The sequence below is a fragment of the Dromiciops gliroides genome, chromosome 2 (assembly GCF_019393635.1).
Source record: "Dromiciops gliroides isolate mDroGli1 chromosome 2, mDroGli1.pri, whole genome shotgun sequence".
Lineage (NCBI taxonomy): Eukaryota > Metazoa > Chordata > Mammalia > Microbiotheria > Microbiotheriidae > Dromiciops > Dromiciops gliroides.
The window spans coordinates 431,321,560-431,341,502 of NC_057862.1; the positions used below are offsets into that span (position 1 = coordinate 431,321,560).

Genomic DNA, 19,943 nt, shown 5'->3' on the forward strand with positions numbered 1-19,943 from the left:
GCCCTCCCACAAGCTTACAGGAAAGTTGCTTGAGGCTTGGGGAACGGGTAACTTTTTTGCCGAAAACGGGTCAACCTTTTTAAGCATCTGTGACCCTCCCTGGAAAAAGAGGGGGAAAAGTTTCAGAGAACATTCTCAGGCTCCTGTGGTCTCACTCTCTATTTTGGAGTTTCCTTTTCTCCTGGCTTTAAGGAATGACAACTCACGGGGGATTGTGTGAATGATCACTTGCTGGGGGCCCCCCATACAGCTTCCTCCTCCCTCTCAGCCCGAGCAGCGATGAGTCAGGCAGCCCTCTGTCGGGTGTCCTCCACTCACTGCCTCCCTCCTCTCGGCTTCCCACGCCTCATGGGCGCCCCTCCCCGAGCGATGCAAAGAAGAACAGGACTGCCGAACCCTACTCGCCCCTCTTTGGGAAAAAAAAAAAGTGTAAAAAGCCCGCAGACTCCGGGCACAGCTTTTCCCACCCCCTCTCACCCCAAACTCTTAGCTTGAGTTGACTCTTCAAGAAAGGAGTCCTCTAGCTGGGACGGGGCCACTACTTTCTCTTGCTTGATTAATGTTGCTCGAACCCTAATTTGGGGTTTTGGTTTGGGGAAACGCTCACTTCTCTCTGCCCAGGAATGGAACGGCTGGGGATGGGGATGGGGGTGATGGAGCCAGGATTCTGTGAATTGGCCCAACTTTGGACGGGGGAGGGGGGGAGGGAAGAGGGCGGGAGGCGGGTCCGTTGGTGCGGCTCAGATCTTCCCGGGAGCAGGTATTGAGTGTCCCGGGAGGTAAGAGTATTCAATCCCAGCCCTACAGTCAATAATGCAACAAGAGGTGTCTTTAAACGAGCTACAATGGGCGGCTCTGATTCCCGCTTTGTTGGAGTTCAGGGGAAGCTGGGCCCCGCAGCTGTCGCATTTTCCCACGAGCCAGGAGGGGAGTGTGTGCGGCTTGCTTTGGGGCTATTCAGACTCCCCCTCCAGGACTGGCTAGATAAGTCACTTTACCATGGATGTTTGAACAGGCAGACAATTCACTGCATTTCTGAGCGCTCACTGTAGTCTCAGCTCCCCCTCCCTTCCCTCCTCCCTCTCCTCTCCCCTCCCTTTTCCTCTCCTTCCCTTCCCTCCTCCCAGTTGGAGAGATGTGGGTCTCCCCTAAAGTATAGGCTTCTGAGCGGGTGGGTGAGAAGGGAGATCCAGAGAAGGTTGGGAAAGATGCTGGTGGAATTTTTGAGTAGTTGAGTTGGTCAGATTGGCTTCTGGGTAACTTTACTGTTCTTTGCCAAGCTATTGTGTAATTTAGAGCTAGTAGTCTGGGATAGACCTTGGGTAGTTGGCATTATAGAAACAGCCCAACCTTCAGTCTGCCATTCTTCCTTCCTACCTCCTGTTGACTTCATTAAGAATATCAAAGGAAGTCATTAGAAGGGTGTCCACCCCTAAGAAATCTGGTACCTGTGTTTGTGTGTACAAACATACATACAAACATATTTATATATGTGTGTATACACAAATATATGATATAGAATATTGAGCAGATGTACATTTTTCTATTATAACTAATTCAACGATTTCAGCAATAATGAACATGTATTGAGTGCTTATAGTGTAAATAGATTATAGTACTATGGTAAATTGGGTGGGGTGGGGAAAGATACAGAACTGAGGTCAAATAAATAAGAATAAATAAGGGAGTTGGACAAGATGATTTCTAGGTTTCTTCCAACTCCAAATCTATGATTCTATGACTTTTCCTGGGTGCAACAAGGGGGCGGGGATGAGGAAGAGACAAGTTTTCTGGAAGGTTTAAGGGTTAGACACCCTTAAACTCTTGAGGTCTCCAGGGTTGGAAGCAGGTTGGTATGTTAATTAATAGATTTCAGCCCATAAATTTGAGGCTTGATGGGCTTCTTGTACATATCTCCTAGGTTTGCGGTGTTCACAACCTTCAGAAACCTGTCTGAATGGAGGCAAGTGTGAAATCTATGACAATGGAACAGAATCGTGCATGTAAGTATGCATGCACTTGGAGTGGTCTGAGAACCATCCCTTCTGCTTTTATGGGGTCTTGAGTATAGTAGTCTTTGATAGTCTTTACAGTAAGTCATTGTCTTTCCTCTGAGATATACTGCAAGGATGAGAGATCATATGGAAACTTTCATTAGAAAAAGTCTGGCAATCACTTAAAAGTTATAACATTTGCAGTGGTTGGTTTAGTCTAAAAGTTTTTCTTTCCATTTTGGGGTGGAGGGTCACTTTAAGAAACTATTTATGTTTCTTATTAGGGGCCAGAACCTGGATTTACATATCCCTTCTTCCCCCAAGTGTTTCAATAGGGTTGATCTTCCAGTGCACATAGTTCACTTTTTTTTTTTTTGGTGGGGCAATGAGGGTTAAGTGACTTGCCCAGGGTCACACAGCTAGTAAGTGTTAAGTGTCTGAGGCCCAATCTGAACTCAGGTACTCCTGACTCCAGGGCCGGTGCTCTATCCACTGCACCATCTAGTTGCCCCTACATAGTTCACTTTTACAGAAAGGCATACTGAGACACAAGTGGAATTGGTGTTTAGCTTCCACTCCATCTGGCTCATAAATCTCAGTGGCTAGAGCAATGTTCCTGGAATCCATAGGACCTAAGTTCAGGTCCAGCCTCAGATAGTAGCCACGTGACTGAGCAAGTCACTGAACCTTTATCTGCCTCAATTTCTTCAATTGCAAAATGGGAATAATGATCAAAGGAGACAAGATTTGTAAAATTCTTAGTACAGAGCCAGGCGCATTGGAGGTGCTTAATAAATGCTTCTTCCCTTCCTCCTTTCCCTTTTCTGTAGACAAATTTCCATTAGGATAGATTTAATTTATATATTTTTTTAACATTATATGATGTAAGTACCTGAGGTTTAGTTCTCCTGGACTTTTCTAGTTCAAGCATTGGATTCTGAAAAAGATCTCCAATAATACCTTATTGGCCAAATACTTTATTGGCACTTTTGTTTTGGTTTGGTTTTGGATTTTTGGGGGTTTTGGTTTTTTTTGGGGGGGGCCAGGCAATGAGGGTTAAGTGACTTGCCCAGGGTCACACAGCTAGTAAGTGTCAAGTGTCTGAGGTCGAATTTGAACTCAAGTCCTCCTGAATCCAGGTCAGTGCTTTATCCACTGCCCCACCTAGCTGCCCTTATTGGCACTTTTGTTTTTGTTTTTGTTTTTTTAGTGAGGCAATTGGGGTTAAGTGACTTGCCCAGGGTCACACAGCTAGTAAGTGTTAAGTGTCTGAGGCCAGATTTGAACTCAAGTATTCCTGACTCCAGGGCCGGTGCTCTATCCACTGCGCCACCTAGCTGCCCCTTATTGGCACTTTTGAAAGTAAAACTTGAAAGGGGGGGGGGTGTTTGGATCAGGGCAATGAAGAATTCTGAGTTCCTTGAGGGCAAAAACTGTCTTTTACTAGCATAGGGTCTAGTATATAGTAGGTGCTTAATAAATGTTTATTGACTGACTGCATAACTTTTTGAGATCAGGATTCTAATTCCCAGATTATTTGTCTAATCATAGCTAAGACATTTCTTCCTGAGCCTCAGTTTCCTGTTCTGTAAAATGGGGCTTATAATTCTTACTTTTCTTCACTGGGGCTTTCCTGAGGCTCAAGGGAGATAAACAATGAGCATAAGTACTTTTAGCAAGCCCAAGACAGGAAAAAAGAGGGAGGAGGGACTATTTTTTAAAATCTAGTTTGATCAAGTTTTGCCTCTAAGCCAGATGCTCTTCAACTTGAGTTCATCCTTGATGTGAATAATGAGGGAAGCATTTGGTAGTTTTGGGGAGAAAAAAAAAAGAGCGAAGGCATCCCTACCACTGAGGCTTCAGATTAAGAAGTAGCCCCTTGCTCTGCATCTCAGAGGCCCTCTCATTCCAACTGTTGACTGGCTGATTTCCTTGACAACACTGGGCATCATGCTTGTGCATCTGTTTCAGTCCAGCTACCCTGCCTAGTTTGGTAGCTCTCTTCCCTGCCCCTCCTCACCCCACCCCCTTCACCCCCTTCCTCCTCCAAAACTTCAGCAAATTAATCAGGCCCATGAGCAGTTTAATGGACAAAGAGGAGACCTCTTTGTGAGCCACTAATGAATGAACGCTGGGGTTTTTTTTTCCTCCTTTTTGGCTTTTTTCTCCCCCTGCAGAAGCCTCACCGACGCTTGATGCCCTAAATCTTGTTTTCTTTCATTCAAAGACCGACAGCTGGGATTCAGTCGAAATTCGGCAGCTATTGTTGAGGGAGGCAGATTAATGCTGTGTGACTAATCATGTGTGGCTTCCCAGAATGCATAACTCTCCCCATACCCTTCTACCCCACAATCTCTTCTCCCACCTCTACTTTCCTTCTTGGCTATTTTGCCTTACCCCACCCCCAGCATATTTACATATGTACAGAGTTTTCAGTATAATATAATTGGAGATTGAAAAAAAACTTTGGAGAGGCAGCACGACATAGCAGAAGGCACATTCCACAGGGCGTTAGGAATTGGGAGACTTGGCCTCTAATCCTGGCTCCTCTCTCTCTCTCTGTAGCCTTGAACAAGTCCCTCCTCTTCTAGACTTCAATTTCTTAATCCCTAAAATGACTGGGTTGGACAAGGTGTTCTCTAAGGTCTTTTTGAGCCCTGCCATTCTATTCTTGTAGTATATATTCTGGGTCACCAACTTAGATAAGGATACTTCTCAGGTGCTACCGTGTGGTCCCCTGGAGGGAGGGAGGGAGAGAGAGAGAGAGAGAGAGAGAGAAAAGAAGACTCTACCTTGGATAGTCAGCAGTGTTGATGGAGATTTGGGTTGTCAGACATTGAGGTTTTCTCCTCTGGCTTGCTGCCCTCTGTTGGAAACGGAAACTCTGTTGGGGTAAAGCAAGTGATTTCCCTTTACTATGCCTGTGGTCACCATAAGGCACGACAGTGTTGCTAGTGTCAACATAGTCCTTGTGGTTAGAGCTTTGAATTTTCATGGTAGTCATGGGCCTTTTCACAGGAGACCCCTTTTCTCATTGCTAGAAGATAATTTGGCTATTGTAGCCCCTAATCCTCTGCCTTAAGCCCTCTAACATGGAACAGAAGACGTGACCTTGAAAGAGCTATCCCTTAACCCCCCACCTCCTTCCCCTCCTCCCTTCCCAAATATCTCTTTACTGGGAACTCTACTTCCAAGCTTCCTAAGTGAAGCCCAGTCTAAGGCAGAGATAGCAGAAGCTGAGTTGGCCCCTTCCATTTTTGGCCCAGGGCCACACCTCAATTTGGCCTGGCACTTAACACGGTTGGGCCATAAAGGCCCTATTGTGCTTCCCCTACAAATCCAATTAGAAAATGGAGTGAAATAAATACCCCAGGATGACTCTAGTAGGGCAATGTTCTGGCATTTGGGGGTTCTCTGTTACAGCAGGAAAGCAGGGAGCTGTGGCCATACTGAGGCAAGCTGGGTCCAGAATTACCCTTTTTCGATAAGTGCATATCAGGGATTCAAAACATAATTGTTTATGGCACTAACACTAAGTAACCTTTGTCACTGGATGAGAATTCTGGGAGATGGTGTTTGCTGCTGTATATCGTTTCACCAGCAGGTTTTGAAAGCCTAGTTTGAAAGCCTTAACTTCTGTATTGCCAAATTCCCTTGGATAGGAGAAATCCTTATTTGATGTAAGCTGACTGGGAGGCAGCTGCCCCACTGTGGCCCTCTCTGGGAGAGTAGGGAAAATAGGGGTTTGCCCTAGGATTCTTCTGTTCCAGAAACTTTGATAGCGGAATGGCAGATTTCTTTGCAGGGAGAAACAGGCCTTTCGTGTATACATTTAGAAAGGCAAAGAAGGAGGGAGAAGAATGAGAGATTTTGCCTAAGAAGTCATTGAGAGGGATTTGGTAGAGGTACCATTTGACTTTTGTACATTTCTGTGAGCTAGACAGGACAAGGGGATAATAAATCTCCATTTTACAGGTGAGGGAACTGAGACTTGGAGTGTGACTTGCCCAGGGTCACTCAATGGTAAGTAGTAAACTGAGAGTTGAACCCAGGTCTCCTTATTCCTGGTTGAACACTCTTTGTACTATCACTGGGTACCAATGTTGTTTTGGATTGAAAGGGGTGAAGGAGGAAGAGAGGTTAAATCTAATCATTGGTTTCAAGCTGGGAGAGAAAAAATGAGTCTGTTACAGGACTTCCTCTGTTTATGCAGCAATTCTGTCTTATAGCTAGAGGATGTAAGGGTTAGAAAAACACGTGTTTAAAAATACTGAGTGTCAAGTAGAAGAGATTGCCTATAAACTGTGGGGGGGGGGGGAATAGCTAAAAAGATGAGTAATTGGCAAGAAAGAAGGTGCTGCAAAATTTGGGTCTATAATTCTGCTCCTAATGTTTTAAGAAGAACATTTTCTTATGGTATGTATTGGTTCTGTGAGTTACCCAACAGTTTTCCCTGAAAAAAAAAACAACTTTTTTGGGGGGGGGGAACTGAACTGTAGGCTGGACAGGAAGAGGGTGGAGTTGAATGAACAATGGATAAAAGGAAGCTCTGAAATAACTAAACCAAGATCTTTCTGGGTAAAGGGACTCAGAGGCTGTAACCTTGATTTCAGAAGAGACTGTGAGGGGATATAACCCTTTGGTTTTGGGGGGAAGAACAGGAGATAAAAGTGATTCACAGTAGCATGAGGACCCAAGAAACTGTGCCATGCCACAAGGAGAATCAATCCATTACCTTGTGACAGACAGGTCTCTGAGGTGATGTAATTTAGAGGTTATCTACCCAGGTCTGATTAGAGGATGGGGAGGGGACACTCCATCGAAGATACAGAACCATTGAGCCTTAGCATTCCACTAGCCAAACTGAGGTTGGGAAGAGTGATTTCTCCCCCCACTACTTAAGGAAAGGAGGGACCTTTCCTGTTTCTCATGTCTGTTCTATAAATAGTGAAAGGATGTGGCTTTTCTGAGTTGATTGAGAATCTAGATTGCTTTCCTCAATAATGTAACAATAATAACTTTGCACTTTGACAGAAGCTTTCATCTGGAGATCATAAAAGTACTCTTACAGATATTTTGATCCCCCACAAGGTGGTGGTGGGCAGTATAATTATTTCCATTTTATAGATGGGAAAACTGAGGCTGGGAGAGATGAAATGATTTGCCCGAGGCTATGCAGTGAGTCTTTGTGTGAGAACCTAGGGCTGAACTTCCCAATACTCCACTTGTCGGATAGGTCAGGTCTTTTGGACCAATTATACTTCTTGAATTATGACATTCATGCCTTAGGTGATCTCCTATTGCAGTTGGGGCCAGGAGGGGCCCTTTTCCTAGACAAATAGCCTACTTCATCTAGTAGCCAAAAAAACCCAGGGGTAGGAGTGGAAATCATTATTCTATGGCTTGACAGTTACAGATTTCTTTCTTTCTTTTTTTTTTTAGTGAGGCAATTGGGGTTAAGTGACTTGCCCAGGGTCACACAGCTAGTAAGTGTTAAGTGTCTGAGATCGGATTTGAACTCAGGTCCTCCTGACTCCAGGGCCGGTGCTTTATCCACTGTACCACCTAGCTGCCCCCCAGATTTCTTTCAATCTGCAGAAAGTTCAGTTCATTTTTGCATGTCCTCTATTTAGAGCTCCCTGCCCAGGCCTCAGCCACTCCAGAAACCACTCTGGAATGACCCCAAACTGGAAGGGGAAGAGAGATAGCCTTTTGCAAAATATGGAATTATAGGATGATTCCCCCCCCCCAAAAAAACCAAACAAGAAGAAGAAGACACTTTTATTTTCCATTTGCAAATCCACAGAAACAGCAGCCACATTACAAAGAATAGGTTGGTCAATTCCTAGCTAATAAAAGTGACTCACCTTTCTGCTGAGAGGGAAGTTCTTGGAGCCACCTGTCCATGTAGACTGAGAACATCCAAGAGAGGAATGTGGATTGTAGGAAGCATAAACAAATTTAACTAGCGACTGGCCTCAGGGGACAATTAATGTGGTCTGTCATACTTTTTGATCATTTATGGCCTGGTCTTATAACTGAGCTGTCTCTGTCAGGTGTGGCTGGTTTTCTCCCAGAAGAGGCTTTGAGGACAGTAGAGAGGAGATCTGACATTTCTTGGCTTGGGAGCAAGACCAAGTCTCCTTCATCCCCTCTCCCTACTCGACTCCACTTCTATCACTGAGACTTGGGTCCTGGTTTCTATTTTGTCTTGTGGTCAGGGCCAAGTCATTTCCCAACGTCTGGCTTTAGTTTTCCCATCTGAAAAATGAAGGTTTGGACTAGGCATTATCCAGGTCTAACAAAGCTAAGTAGGATGCTAGGAGTCACAGTATTGTGATTGAAGGCAGCGCTTCAGTTTGATTCAGGAATGATTGACAGAAGCTTTGGTTATTCTCCAGGAAAGACAGCTGGTCCCAGGTAGGGGAAAGGTTCTCTTCCAGGTGATTGCAAATGCATATAAATCCTTTTCTCAAATGCAGAGATGTTCAGGGCTAGGCTTGGCTTTGTGCAAGCTTTCTCCTTCCTTTCTCCTTCAATCTTCTGGGGAAAACTTGGGTGTACACTCTAGAATAGGGGGCCTGAGTGCCCTTTGGCTCAGAGATAGTGGTGTCTTTAGGTTAGGGAGCCAAGTGCTAAGGCATTTAGGACAGGCCTCTGGAATAAGGCATTGCTCTCAGGCACTCAATTTGTTGAATGAATTTTGAGTATTGTTTTTGGACTTATTTAAAGTAACATTATTCATAGATTGCTAGAACTTTAAGAGACTTTAATGATCATCTAGTATAACTAGATCCTTATTTTGCAGATTGGTGAAACTCTAACCCAGAGGCTAGGCATTTTGCCCAAGGTGACATAGTAAATTGGGGGGTGGGGGGTGGGAAGAGGGATCTAGGTTAGGTAGCCCAGTGGATAGAGTGCTGGGCTTGGAGACAGGAAGACTCATCTTCCTGAGTTCAAATCTAGCCTCAAACACTTACTAGCTGTGTGACCCTGGACGAGTCACATAACCCTGTTTGCCTCAGTTTCCCTATCTGTAAAATTACCAGGAGAAGGAAATGGCAAACCACTCTAGTATCTTTGTAAGAAAACTCTAAATGGAGTCACAAAGAGTCAGACTCAGCTAAACAATAACAGTCTCCAATCACAGAAATTTTTGTTTGTTTGTTTGGTTTTTGCAGGGCAATGAGGGTTAAGTGACTTGCCCAGGGTTACACAGCTAGTGTCAAGTGTCTGAGGTTGGATTTGAACTCAGGTTCTCCTGAATCCAGGGCCAGTGTTTTATCCACTGCGCCACCTAGCTGCCCCCACAGAATTGTTTTAAAAAAAGAAATAGTTTTATTTTCAGCTAAGTGCAATAACATAAACTAGGTTAACAAAAGTGGTGCCTGTGTTTTAGTGAATGCATAATTTTTTAAAAAATGCTTTAAGTTTAGCATCGCACCATGCTAAGCAGTATTCTGGAGGCTCTTATTATATTTACATTGTTTGCACGTAAATAAAGTGTTTCTAGAGTGAAGCAGTTTGTTCTCTTAAGTAGAGTAAATATAACTCTTGTAATCTTGTTTACACTGCCAATTTACTAGTCCAAAAAGTATTGCTAAAAGTAAACTCAATCCTGTACCTACTTATACTGAGGTAGCCTGATATAGGGAAAACCTCTGTATTTACAGGGACTTAAGTGATAGTGGTTTGGATTGTGGTCCCAGCTCCGCTACTAATCAGCTGTGTGATCTTGACCAGGTCCCTTCCCTTCCCTGAACTTTATCTTTAAATGAGAGTTTAGAACTAGATGATCTCTGTGGCCCTTTCCAGTAGAAAACTGTGAACTCATGTTCTTAGATTCACCTGCACAGTGCCTGAAAGAGTGGCCTGGGCTAGTTAAGGATTGGTTGGGTCCCAGAAAAAAAGGTTTCTTTCCCCTCCTTCCCCTCAGTTGCTTAAATTTAAGAGAATGGAATGCCAAGGTAGGCCAATGTTTTGTGTGAACAGGCTGCGGCCAAAGAAGAAAGTCATTTTCTAATGAAAAGTAATGGGAACTAAACTGGAGGTGCTCTCAGTCCATTATCCTTCCTTTGGGAGTTAATCTCATGCTCCAGTTTAGATCTCCTCCCCCTGATGCCTGGGGCTGTCTGGAGTTAATATTAGGAAAGTTACTCAGTGAACACCAGGCATTTTTCTGGGAGTCAGGACTCTCCAGCCAGGGAGGGCTGGATTTCATAGGGAAACTTTCATGCTTAATCAAGTTGAAGAGAGAAATTATTTGCACATCAATCAATTCCTCTTTAACAAGTTTTCCCTGGTTCCCTGATGGAAGCAGTTGGTTATTTTAGGCCTTATTTGCACACAGAGTGGATATTTAAGGCCTCCCCATTCCTAGATTCACTAGCTGCAATCTGTCAGACAGACAAATAGGCATGGGACTCCCATTGTAAACAGTGGGAGGAAATACTGCTTTGAGAGCAATCTAGTATTTTATTTACAAGGTACAGACAGTGGGTGTTTGGTAAGCACACAGGCCTTGGAAAGATGAGCCTCGACCTTTGTTAGAAGGAACCTCATTTCTACACCTACCAGTTCCTTTCAGTTTTGGTCAGTAAGTGGAAATTATGCACTTACTGGAAACGTGAAGTTTCCAGGGGGATTGATTTTTGTTTTTCTTGTAACAGCTTTTCTGTAAGAAATGTTTAGTGAATGGAGGAGGTTGGCTTTCATCCCCCACCCCACCCCCACCCCCACAGGACCCTTTAACAGGAGCTGGTGTGGCCTGTGATTCTTAGGGAAATTTTTTTTTTTTGAGGGGTGAAGCAGTTGGGGTTAAGTGACTTGCCCAGGGTCACACAGCTAGTAAGCTGTCAAGTGTCTGAGGCTGGATTTGAACTCAGGTCCTCCTGAATCCAGGGCCACTTAGCTGCCCCATAAATGATAGCTGGGTTTTTTTGTGGGGCAATGAGGGTTAATTGACTTGCCCAGGGTCACATATCTAGTTAGTGTCAATTGGCTAAGGTCAGATTTGAACTCAGGTTCTCCTGACTCCAGGGCCACTTAGCTGCCCCATAAATGATAGCTGGGTTTTTTTGTGGGGCAGTGAGGGTTAAGTGACTTGCCCAGGGTCACACATCTAGTTAGTGTCAATTGGCTAAAGCCAGATTTGAACTCAAGTACTCCTGAATCCAGAGCCTGTGCTTTATCCACTGTGCCACCTAGCTGCCCCTATAGTCTCTATTCTTAATGTATGTGTAACATCTGTCGATTTAAGACAGTCTATAATTCCCCAGTCTGTAGTGACTGGGTTCATTCCATAGCCTCTATTAGATAAGCAAACAGATGAAAAATTCAGAGGATTGTAGCATCTTAGACTTGTAGCTAGAAGGGATTTCAGAAGCCATTTACTCCTAATCCTCTCACTTTATAGATGAGAAGAAACTGAAGCCTGGGGAGGTTAAATGACCTGCCCAAGATCACACAGATATTATCAGAGGTAGAATTTGAATCCAGGTCCTTTAACTCCAGAGCCAGTGCTTATTTCTACTGCTCCACGTTGAGAAAGACCACCAGCAATGAGGTGCTTTGGAAAACAAGTTCTGGTCTAGAACTTGGTAGATCTGGGATCTAGTCCAGTCTCTGCAGCTCAGTAGCTTTGTCATCTTAGGTTAGTCATCTCTTGTCTCTGAGCCTCTTGTTTCTTCTCTAGTACAAGAAAAAGCAAATGCTTTTGAAGGCCCCTTCTAGAGACAACGCTTTCAGATCAGCTTGAGTTGCATTTGTCAAGAAAGTCTTTATGGAGGAGATAAGACTTGAAGTAGGACTTGTAGGATGAGCAAGGGCTTAAATCGGTTGGTTTTTTGTTGTTGTTTTTTTGGTGAGGCAATTGGAGTTAAGTGACTTGCCCATGGTCACACAGCTAGTAAGTGTCAAGTGTCAGGCTGGATTTGAACTCAGGTCCTCCTGACTGCAGGGCCTGTGCTTTATCCACTGCGCCACCTAGCTGCCCCCTTAAATTGTTTTTTTTTTTTTTAATGGAGAGAGCATAAGGGAAATCTGATCCTCACACCTAAGAATAGCTCAATTTGTATGGCACTTGGCAAGGATGTAAAAGTGGCAAGTGTTTCCATCTTTCCTACCTGTTACACTGTGCATTTATACTATCTTGCATGTGTTGTTGGGGGGGGGGGAGGTTTCACATGTGTCATAAATTCGGTAAACATTTACTGACTGCTTTTGTGTGCAAGCCATTGTTTCTGTTAGGTGTTGTGGTAAGGGAGGAGGAATACAAAATGAATAACAGTCCCTGCTCTCCAGGTCTCAAGGAGTTAAGCAGTTTAATTGGGGAGACAAGACAGATACACAATTATAAGGACCTGGTTTCCCAAATAGAATGGAAATTCTCTGAGGACTGGGGCTGTCTTCTCTGTATCCTCTATAGTTCTGAGCACATAGTTGATACTTAGGAAAGACCTGTTGATATAATTCATGAATGGTATCTACCCAGACCTTCCCCCACTAGTGAGTGACTGTTACAAATGTCAAGGATTGCAGAGACTGATTGTCTGAGAAGGAATATGCAATTCAATTAGATGCATGAGAGATGGACTCTGTATCCTGGGAGTCCATGATTCTATAAGGTTGATGAAAGACAGAAGCATCTAAGGTCTAAACAGTCCTGTTAGAAAAGAGCAGATTGGATCCAACTGGATACCGCTTATAGTGATCCTTCATTGTTCCCTTTGTAGAACTTTCAGAAAGGATATTATGGGGGTAGATGAGCTGAATCATTCATGGAATCTCTTCATTCCTGGCTCCTTCTCTTCCCGTTTGTCCAGCTTCTGCTCTACTGACTGAGCCTTCTTGGGACAGAGCCATTAGTCTGCTTGGATAGAGAGAAAAGGGGGCTGCCGGTGACAGTTGCTGGCTAGAGAGTGACCCTGTGACAAGCTGACCCTGGAGATGGTCTCCTTGGCCTCTTGGGCTGCTATTAAAATGTTAGACAGGCCTCAGAGTCAAAAGGCGGAGGCGACAGACGGCCCTTTTCATGGTGCCTGTTAAAAGGGGAGGGGGGTTTCTAAGGAGCAGTGTGGAAGAATGCAGCAGAGGCCAGAGTCCCTCCTATTGTCTTCAGTTTTCTCAATAAGGCTGTGGCTGACCCAAGGATTTCTGTAGACTGGAAGGAAGGGACAGAATATAAAAGTCTTTTCAGCATTTCCAGTGTACATGGTTAGGTATAGTGCATGCAGTTCTCTTTTGGTCCATCTTTCCCCTGTGTTCAACCCTCCCCTCAATTCCCCACTACCATCACCAAAAGATGAAAAATGAAAACACTCCTTTTCATTAGACTTGTAGGATCCCTCGCATTTTCCTTTTACCTCTTTTTTCCTGGATGTGTCTCTCCCTTTCCTTGCCTGTCCATCACCTCCTGGGTCTCCTCTGTATTTCTATCTATCCCTTTTATCTGTTCCTGGCCTCAGCCCTGAACCATATGTCTTTTCTTTTATTCTGTGTCCTATATGTCTTGTCTATCCGGGTTTCTCTGTTTTCTCACTCGCCATCCTGTGTCTGCCTATCTTCCCTTTCTGCTTGTCTTCCTCATCCTGTGCCTCTTTGTCCCATCGCCACCCTTCCTTCACCAAGATAAAGACTAGAGTTTGCATCTTTCTTGCTGCATCATTGAAAGAGCTGTCCACACTAGATGCCTTCACTTCTCCTCTCAAACTCAGCTAGACCCTCTGCAGCTGGCTATTGACCTCATCACTCAACTGAAACTGCTCTCTCCAGAGGAACAAATGATTTCTTAATTGCCCAAATCTACTGACCTTTTCCCAGTCCTCATCCTTCTCAGACTTTCTGCAGCATTTGACACAATTGGCTACTCTCCCCGAATACTCTTTCCTCTCTAGTTTTTTGTGAAACTTCTCTCTCTTAGTTCTTTTGCTAACTATCTGATTGCTCTTTAGTTTCCTTTACTGGATATCCATGTCCTAATTGCAGATGTATTCCAAGACTCATTCTTGGGTCTTCTTCCCCTAGCTATACTTTTTCTCTTGGTGACTTCTTTAGTTCCCATAGGCTTAATTACCATTATCTCTATCCAGATCACAAATCTATGTATCCATCCATAATCTCTCCAGAACTCCAGTCTGGAATCACAAGTACCTGTTGGACAATTTCAAACTGGATGTCCCTGTGGCATTTTAAACTCAACCAGTGCAAAACAGAACTTATTATCTTTACCTCTGAATCTAGGTGCTCTCTCTCTTAGTATTTCCCTATCTATGTTGGAGGCACCATCCTCAGACTTTCAAACTTGGTGTTATGCTTGACCCCTCACTCTCTCTCCTCTACATATCTAATCAACAACAAATCTTGTCATTCCCACTCCACAGAATCTCTCAAATCCACCCCCTTCTTTTTATTCACATAGCCACTGCCCTAAATTACCCCTACTTACCATCTTATTCCTGGATTATTGAAGTAGCCTCCAATTTGGCCTACCTGACATAATCCTCTCCTTATTCTAATCCATCCTCCACACTGATGACTGTGATTTTCCAAAGTAGTGCTGCAACCATGTCACCCTCCTGTTCAGCAAATTCCAGGGACTCTTGAGGTTCAAATATAAATTTGGTATTTAATGATCTTAACCTGTCTCTTTGTAGGCTTATTACATATTACTCTCTTCCACATGCTTCATGGTTGGCTTTCTTGTTCCTCAACACAGCATTCCATTTCCCATCTGTGTCTTTGCCCCAGCTGTTCCCCATGCCTTAAATGCTTGCCTTCCTTATCTCTGCTGCTTGGAATCCCTGATTTCTTTCCAGGTTCAGCTTAAGCATAAATTTTTTACATGGGCCCTTTCCTGGTCTGCCCAGCTGCTAGGGCCTTACCACCCCATCCATAATCTTGTATCTACTTGGTATATATTTTGTATATGCCTAGATATATTCAGCTAGGTGGGTCAGAGGATAGAGTACTGGGCCTGGAGTCAGGAAGACCTGAGTTCAAATCCAGCCTCTGACCCTGGGCAAGTCATTTAATCTGTTTGCCTTATTCCACTGGAGAAGGAAATGTCAAACCACTTCAGAATCTTTGCCAAGAAAACCCCATACCAAGTCATGAAGAGTGGGACATGACTCAACAAAAACAAGATATGTTCATGTTTTCTCTCCATTCAAATGTAAGTTTCTTGAAGACAGTGGCTGTCTTTCTGTCCTTTTATCTCCAGCACCCAAGGCTCATAGTAGGTCTTTAATAAAGGTTTGTTGATTGATTGATTGTCTTTGTCTGCCCCATTTGGCTGGAAGTGGAAGAAGATTGAGCTGTGGCAGGCCCCCAAGAAGAGCTCCCATGTCTTTCTCTTTTCTAAGTTATTGACAACAGCTCTGGTCCCCCTCCCATGCCTGCAGTGAGTTTTGTATTTCAGCCTTAGCATGTCAGGATGTAAGAATGCATTGTCTCCCTCCCGGGTCTTTTTTGTCTCAGGAGATCAGGTGATGTTGCATAAAATCTGGGTGGGGTGGCCTGGCACAGGAAAACACACAAACATACCAGGAGGAAGGGAAGACTAACTGCCTTCAACTGTCACTTTAAAAACCATTCTTGTGCTTTGAGAGCCAGAGGGAAAATATGCTCTCTCCTGTCAGTGGTACAGGGTGGGTCTGCTGGAAAGACACATGATTCAGCTTCAGTTGGGAGTTCACCTCTGCCACCAGCCACCAGCCACCAGCCACCAGCTCTAGCCATGACTTTGAGCAAAGAACTTGAGCACTGAGCCTCATTCATAGAATGGGGAGGGTGATACCTCTGACCACCTTCACAGGGCTGTTCTGAAGACTAGGGGGTGTGAAAAGTGCTCTGAACAGCATGAAGAACTTTACAAATGTAAGAGTCTTCTTATCATTGCCTTGGAAAGCCATTAAACTCCCAAAAGCCTCCCCTTCCTGAATTCTACCCAGAAGACTCTCCAGAGATTATAACCTCCAGGCTCCCAGACTCTTCCCATAGATCATAGTGGTTTAGTTTAAAGGAGGAATGAAACTTAATTGTCCGAGGTTCATCTTTTTTAGGAGGGTTAATTTCTTGGTGAAAGGAAACCCCAGGCTTCTTCTAGCTGCCATACATCTTCAGAGATAAACTTGTTGCTTCCATGAGATGTTACCAAAACTCTGTTTGCTTTGGACAAAGTGTGACTGAAATTGCTGATTTAATTTCAGACTCAGCCTTGCTTTGCTCTAACCTTCAGTTAATCCAAGTGCATCCTGTGTGCCCAACCCTGTGCTAGCTGTTGTGAAAGAGGCAGGAGGAGAAGGGGTTCAGTCCCTTCCTCCAAGAAATTCAGAGTGGTGGAGACAGGCCTTCACACAGATAACAAAACATTCAGTTTGATTCAGCTTAATTCAACAGGCTTTTATTAACCGCCCACCAGGCATCAAGGATACAAAGCTTTCCTAGACTCTTCTTGCCCACTACTTTAGTGGGGAGAAATATAAATGGAGCTGAACAGCCAAACACGAGATGAGCATTTAGCTGGGGTTTCTAGGAAGAGATTTCATGGAGGGGGAGAGGCAGGTCAGGGGGAATAGATGGGAACTCCATAGAAAAATCATCCCCAAAGTGGAGGGAAAGGATTCCCCTGCGATTTTCTTTGTGTGAAGTACAAACTTGGCCCTAGGCATGTGCAGGTCCTGAGTGGCTCCTCCACTGCTGGCACTGACTCATCTCACTCCTCAGGGTAGTGTGGAATGGTAGATATCAACCGATATGGGCCTAGTCCAGAGAGACCTCATAGGCAGGGCTCTAGGGAATCTTGAGTTCTCTTCCTGGGACCTCTACCACACAGGGCTAAGTGACCTTTGGCAAGTTGCTTGGCCTCTTTAGGCATTGGTTTTCCTTACTCTTTCTCTGTTTCCCTTGTCGTTCCCCCCTCCCCATTTCCCTCCCTTCCCTCCCCCATACACACAGACCGAGTAAGCCACGTAGCCATGTTCTACACACTTTTGGAGCTGCTCCGAGGAAAGAATAGGGAACAATGAGAATTATTAAGGCATTGTTTTCATGATGGTGGGAAAACAGGCTTCCAGAGATCACCATTCCCAGCTCATTCCTCATCCATTCTCACTACACAAAGGGATTTCTCCTCTTTTCTCAGGCCACACTGCTGGGAAGGAAGGTGTGTCTGTTTTCCTGCATTTCCTCTTTCTCAGAGGAGGAGGGTCGAACAGAGTTAAAAACTTATCTAAGGATGTAACCTGTTGAAAAATATCAAAGGGAAAAGATGACAGAGAATACTAGTAAATGTACTACACTTGGGTGGTGGCGGGGAGGGTGGAAGACAAGAAACTCCAAGGTTTTGGTCTTAGCTCTGCTATTGAGGACTTCCATGAACTTGGCTAAATTCCCTTTTGAGGTTTATGGTGAGACAATTGGATTGGGGTAACTCCTTTAGATCCCTTCTAGGCCTACAGTTGAAAAATTCTATAATTCTCACCTCTGGGCTGACTATGGTTGCCCCTGGTCTACTTCCCAACTCATGGCTGGCCTGAATGGGAAAGAATGTAAATTCAGAATGACCTTTGGGCTGTTTTTCTTCCTTTCTGTCCTCGTAGACTAGGGAAGAGAGAGATGTGCAGGTGGAAGGAAGCAAAGGGATTCCCCAGCCTTCCTCTCATAGACATAAACTCTTTAGGGAACTGCTGTTGACAGGACAAAAAAAAAGTCCCTATACTTGTTCTTACAATGGATGTGATGAGAGCAGAGCCAAGGATGCAGGATGAGGGAGTCTCTGAGGAATTAGAAACGAGTTTATTTTGTGGGAGGAGGTGGCAAGGTGGGAGAAGGAAGAACAGCATTAGGGGCTAAACAGGGGCTGAGGGGGAGAAAGAGGAAAGTTCAGGTGGGTATTGGCTCTGCTCTGCCCTCTCCTTTGGTGTTTTGTGTTCCCAATGAGTAGTCGGTACTGAGCCTTTTTTAGGGGACCCCAGAAGGAGGACACATAAATTGGGACACAGAGAACTTTCTCACTCTGGTTTCCTTTCTCCTGCTAACCACCAAAGCCTGAACTCACAAATCTGCTAGTCCCTCTGCTACTTCAGTCTCTCAGTAGGGAGCTGCATTGAAGCTTGCTGACCACTTGGGACCAGTTTCTCGGGAACACCATAGTTCACCCTCTTCTTCCTCTTTCTTATCTCCTTATCACCTTATCTCCTGCTCTGGGAATCAGCAGGGATTTTCTCCCCCCAGCCCCCGGCCCTCCTGCTTAACACCCCTATCACAACGGCTAAGAGGCTTAGCAGAGACCGCAGTACAGGAAGGCTGCAGGTGGATGGCTCTCAGTAACTCAATCCCACCACTGCCAGGCAGGGTCTACCATCTTGGTAATTAGCCCCCAGAGAGATCAGGTGGAACTAAAGTTTGTGGTTTGAAAGAGCAGGTGTTTGGGGGTAACTGATGTCCCACCACAGCCTCCGCTCAGGTAATCCTTATGACTTGCCTCTTTATACAAACAAAAACCCCAAGTCTGTCACAGTGGGTTAATGCTGGGTGCCCATACTCTGCGGGGTATCCCCCCTCCCACTCTCCAATTCCCTGATGGGGAAGAGAGTAAAAACAGGAGAAAGACACAGTGAGATTTGGAAGAATCAACTTTCAAAACCTACTTCCCCATTTCCCTCCATTCTGCCTACCTCCCCAAAATGTCGGGATATTCCAGATAATTACTTGGGCAGGTGTTCAGACAAAGGCTCTCAAGGACACTGGTGGGGACAGCAGAGAATGGAACTGGGTCTTGGGAGGAGGTCAGCCTTTCTGAGCATGGCCCAGAGAAGAGTTAAATACATATCTCTTTTTGTAATCCCTTCTCTCCCACTGGTTCCGAAAGGAAGCTGGAGACTGCATATGGAAAGAGAGCTGGCAGGAGCGGCTAGGTGGAGCAGTGGAGAGAGCACCGGCCCTGGAGTCAGGAGGACCTGAGTTCAAATCCGGCCTCAGACACTTAACACTTACTAGCTGTGTGACCCTGGGCAAGTCACTTAACCCCAATTGCCTCATTTAAAAAAAAAAAAGAAAGGAAAGAGAGCTGGCTTGAAAAAATAGGATGATATTGAGAACTTCCATTTACTTAGTGTTTTATGGTATACCTAATGTAAAAACATTAGCACCAAAAAAAAAACATTAGCACCCCATAGAAATAGGTAGTGCTCTTCTTCTTCATGGGGCAATGAGGGTTAAGTGACTTGCCCAGGGTCACACAGCTATTAAGTGTCAAGTGTCCAAGGCCGGATTTTGAACTCAGGTCCTCCTGAATCCAAGGCTGGTGCTTTATCCACCTTACCACCTAGCTGCCCCCGGTAGTGCTCTTCTTAATCGCTGTCCTGCCTACTTCCCTAGGCTTTCATAGATGTGGAAGAACTGGGAAAAGTCTAAGAGCATGCTCTGGATTTAAGGTAGTCCTCTGATCTGCTTTTCCCTGGAGATCTATAACTCTAGGTCCTGGCATCCCCTCATGGGAGCATGTTCCAAGTTCTAGAGAGTGTAGGGATTGGAATTAGAGTTGAGGCTAGACTCCAGCATTTTCTGATGAACCAGTGTCCAGTTGAGGTTAGGGCTTAGATTGTGGCTAAAGATAAAAATCTGCCTATGACCATGGAGCACAATGGGCCAACTTGACTTCTAATAAAAAGCTTGAGTATTTCAACACACATTTTCGAATTGGCACAGAATTCTCATCTGCTGTAAACCCTTTGTGAGTGGGAATAAGCAATGAAATATTCCAAAGGATATTTTTTTTTGGTGAGGCAATTGGGGTTAAGTGACTTGCCCAGGGTCACACAGCTAGTAAGTGTTAAGTGTCTGAGGTCAGATTTGAACTCAGGTACTCCTGACTCCAGGGCAGGTGCTCTATCCACTGCTCCACCTAGCTGCCCCTATTCCAAAAGATCTTAAAGGAAATTTGGGGAT

At 44.7% G+C, this 19,943-nt stretch overlaps 1 protein-coding gene across 1 annotated transcript in view; it reads left to right on the top strand.

The window, feature by feature from the left end:
* NOTCH1 (notch receptor 1) overlaps window positions 1-19,943 on the top strand; it is an 80,478-nt gene that overhangs the window by 1,294 nt on the left and 59,241 nt on the right. Inside the window, exon 2 of the mRNA XM_043985768.1 lies at window positions 1,922-2,003. Within this exon, the coding sequence (XP_043841703.1) occupies window positions 1,922-2,003 (82 nt within the window). The remainder of the gene's footprint in view (window positions 1-1,921; window positions 2,004-19,943) is intronic.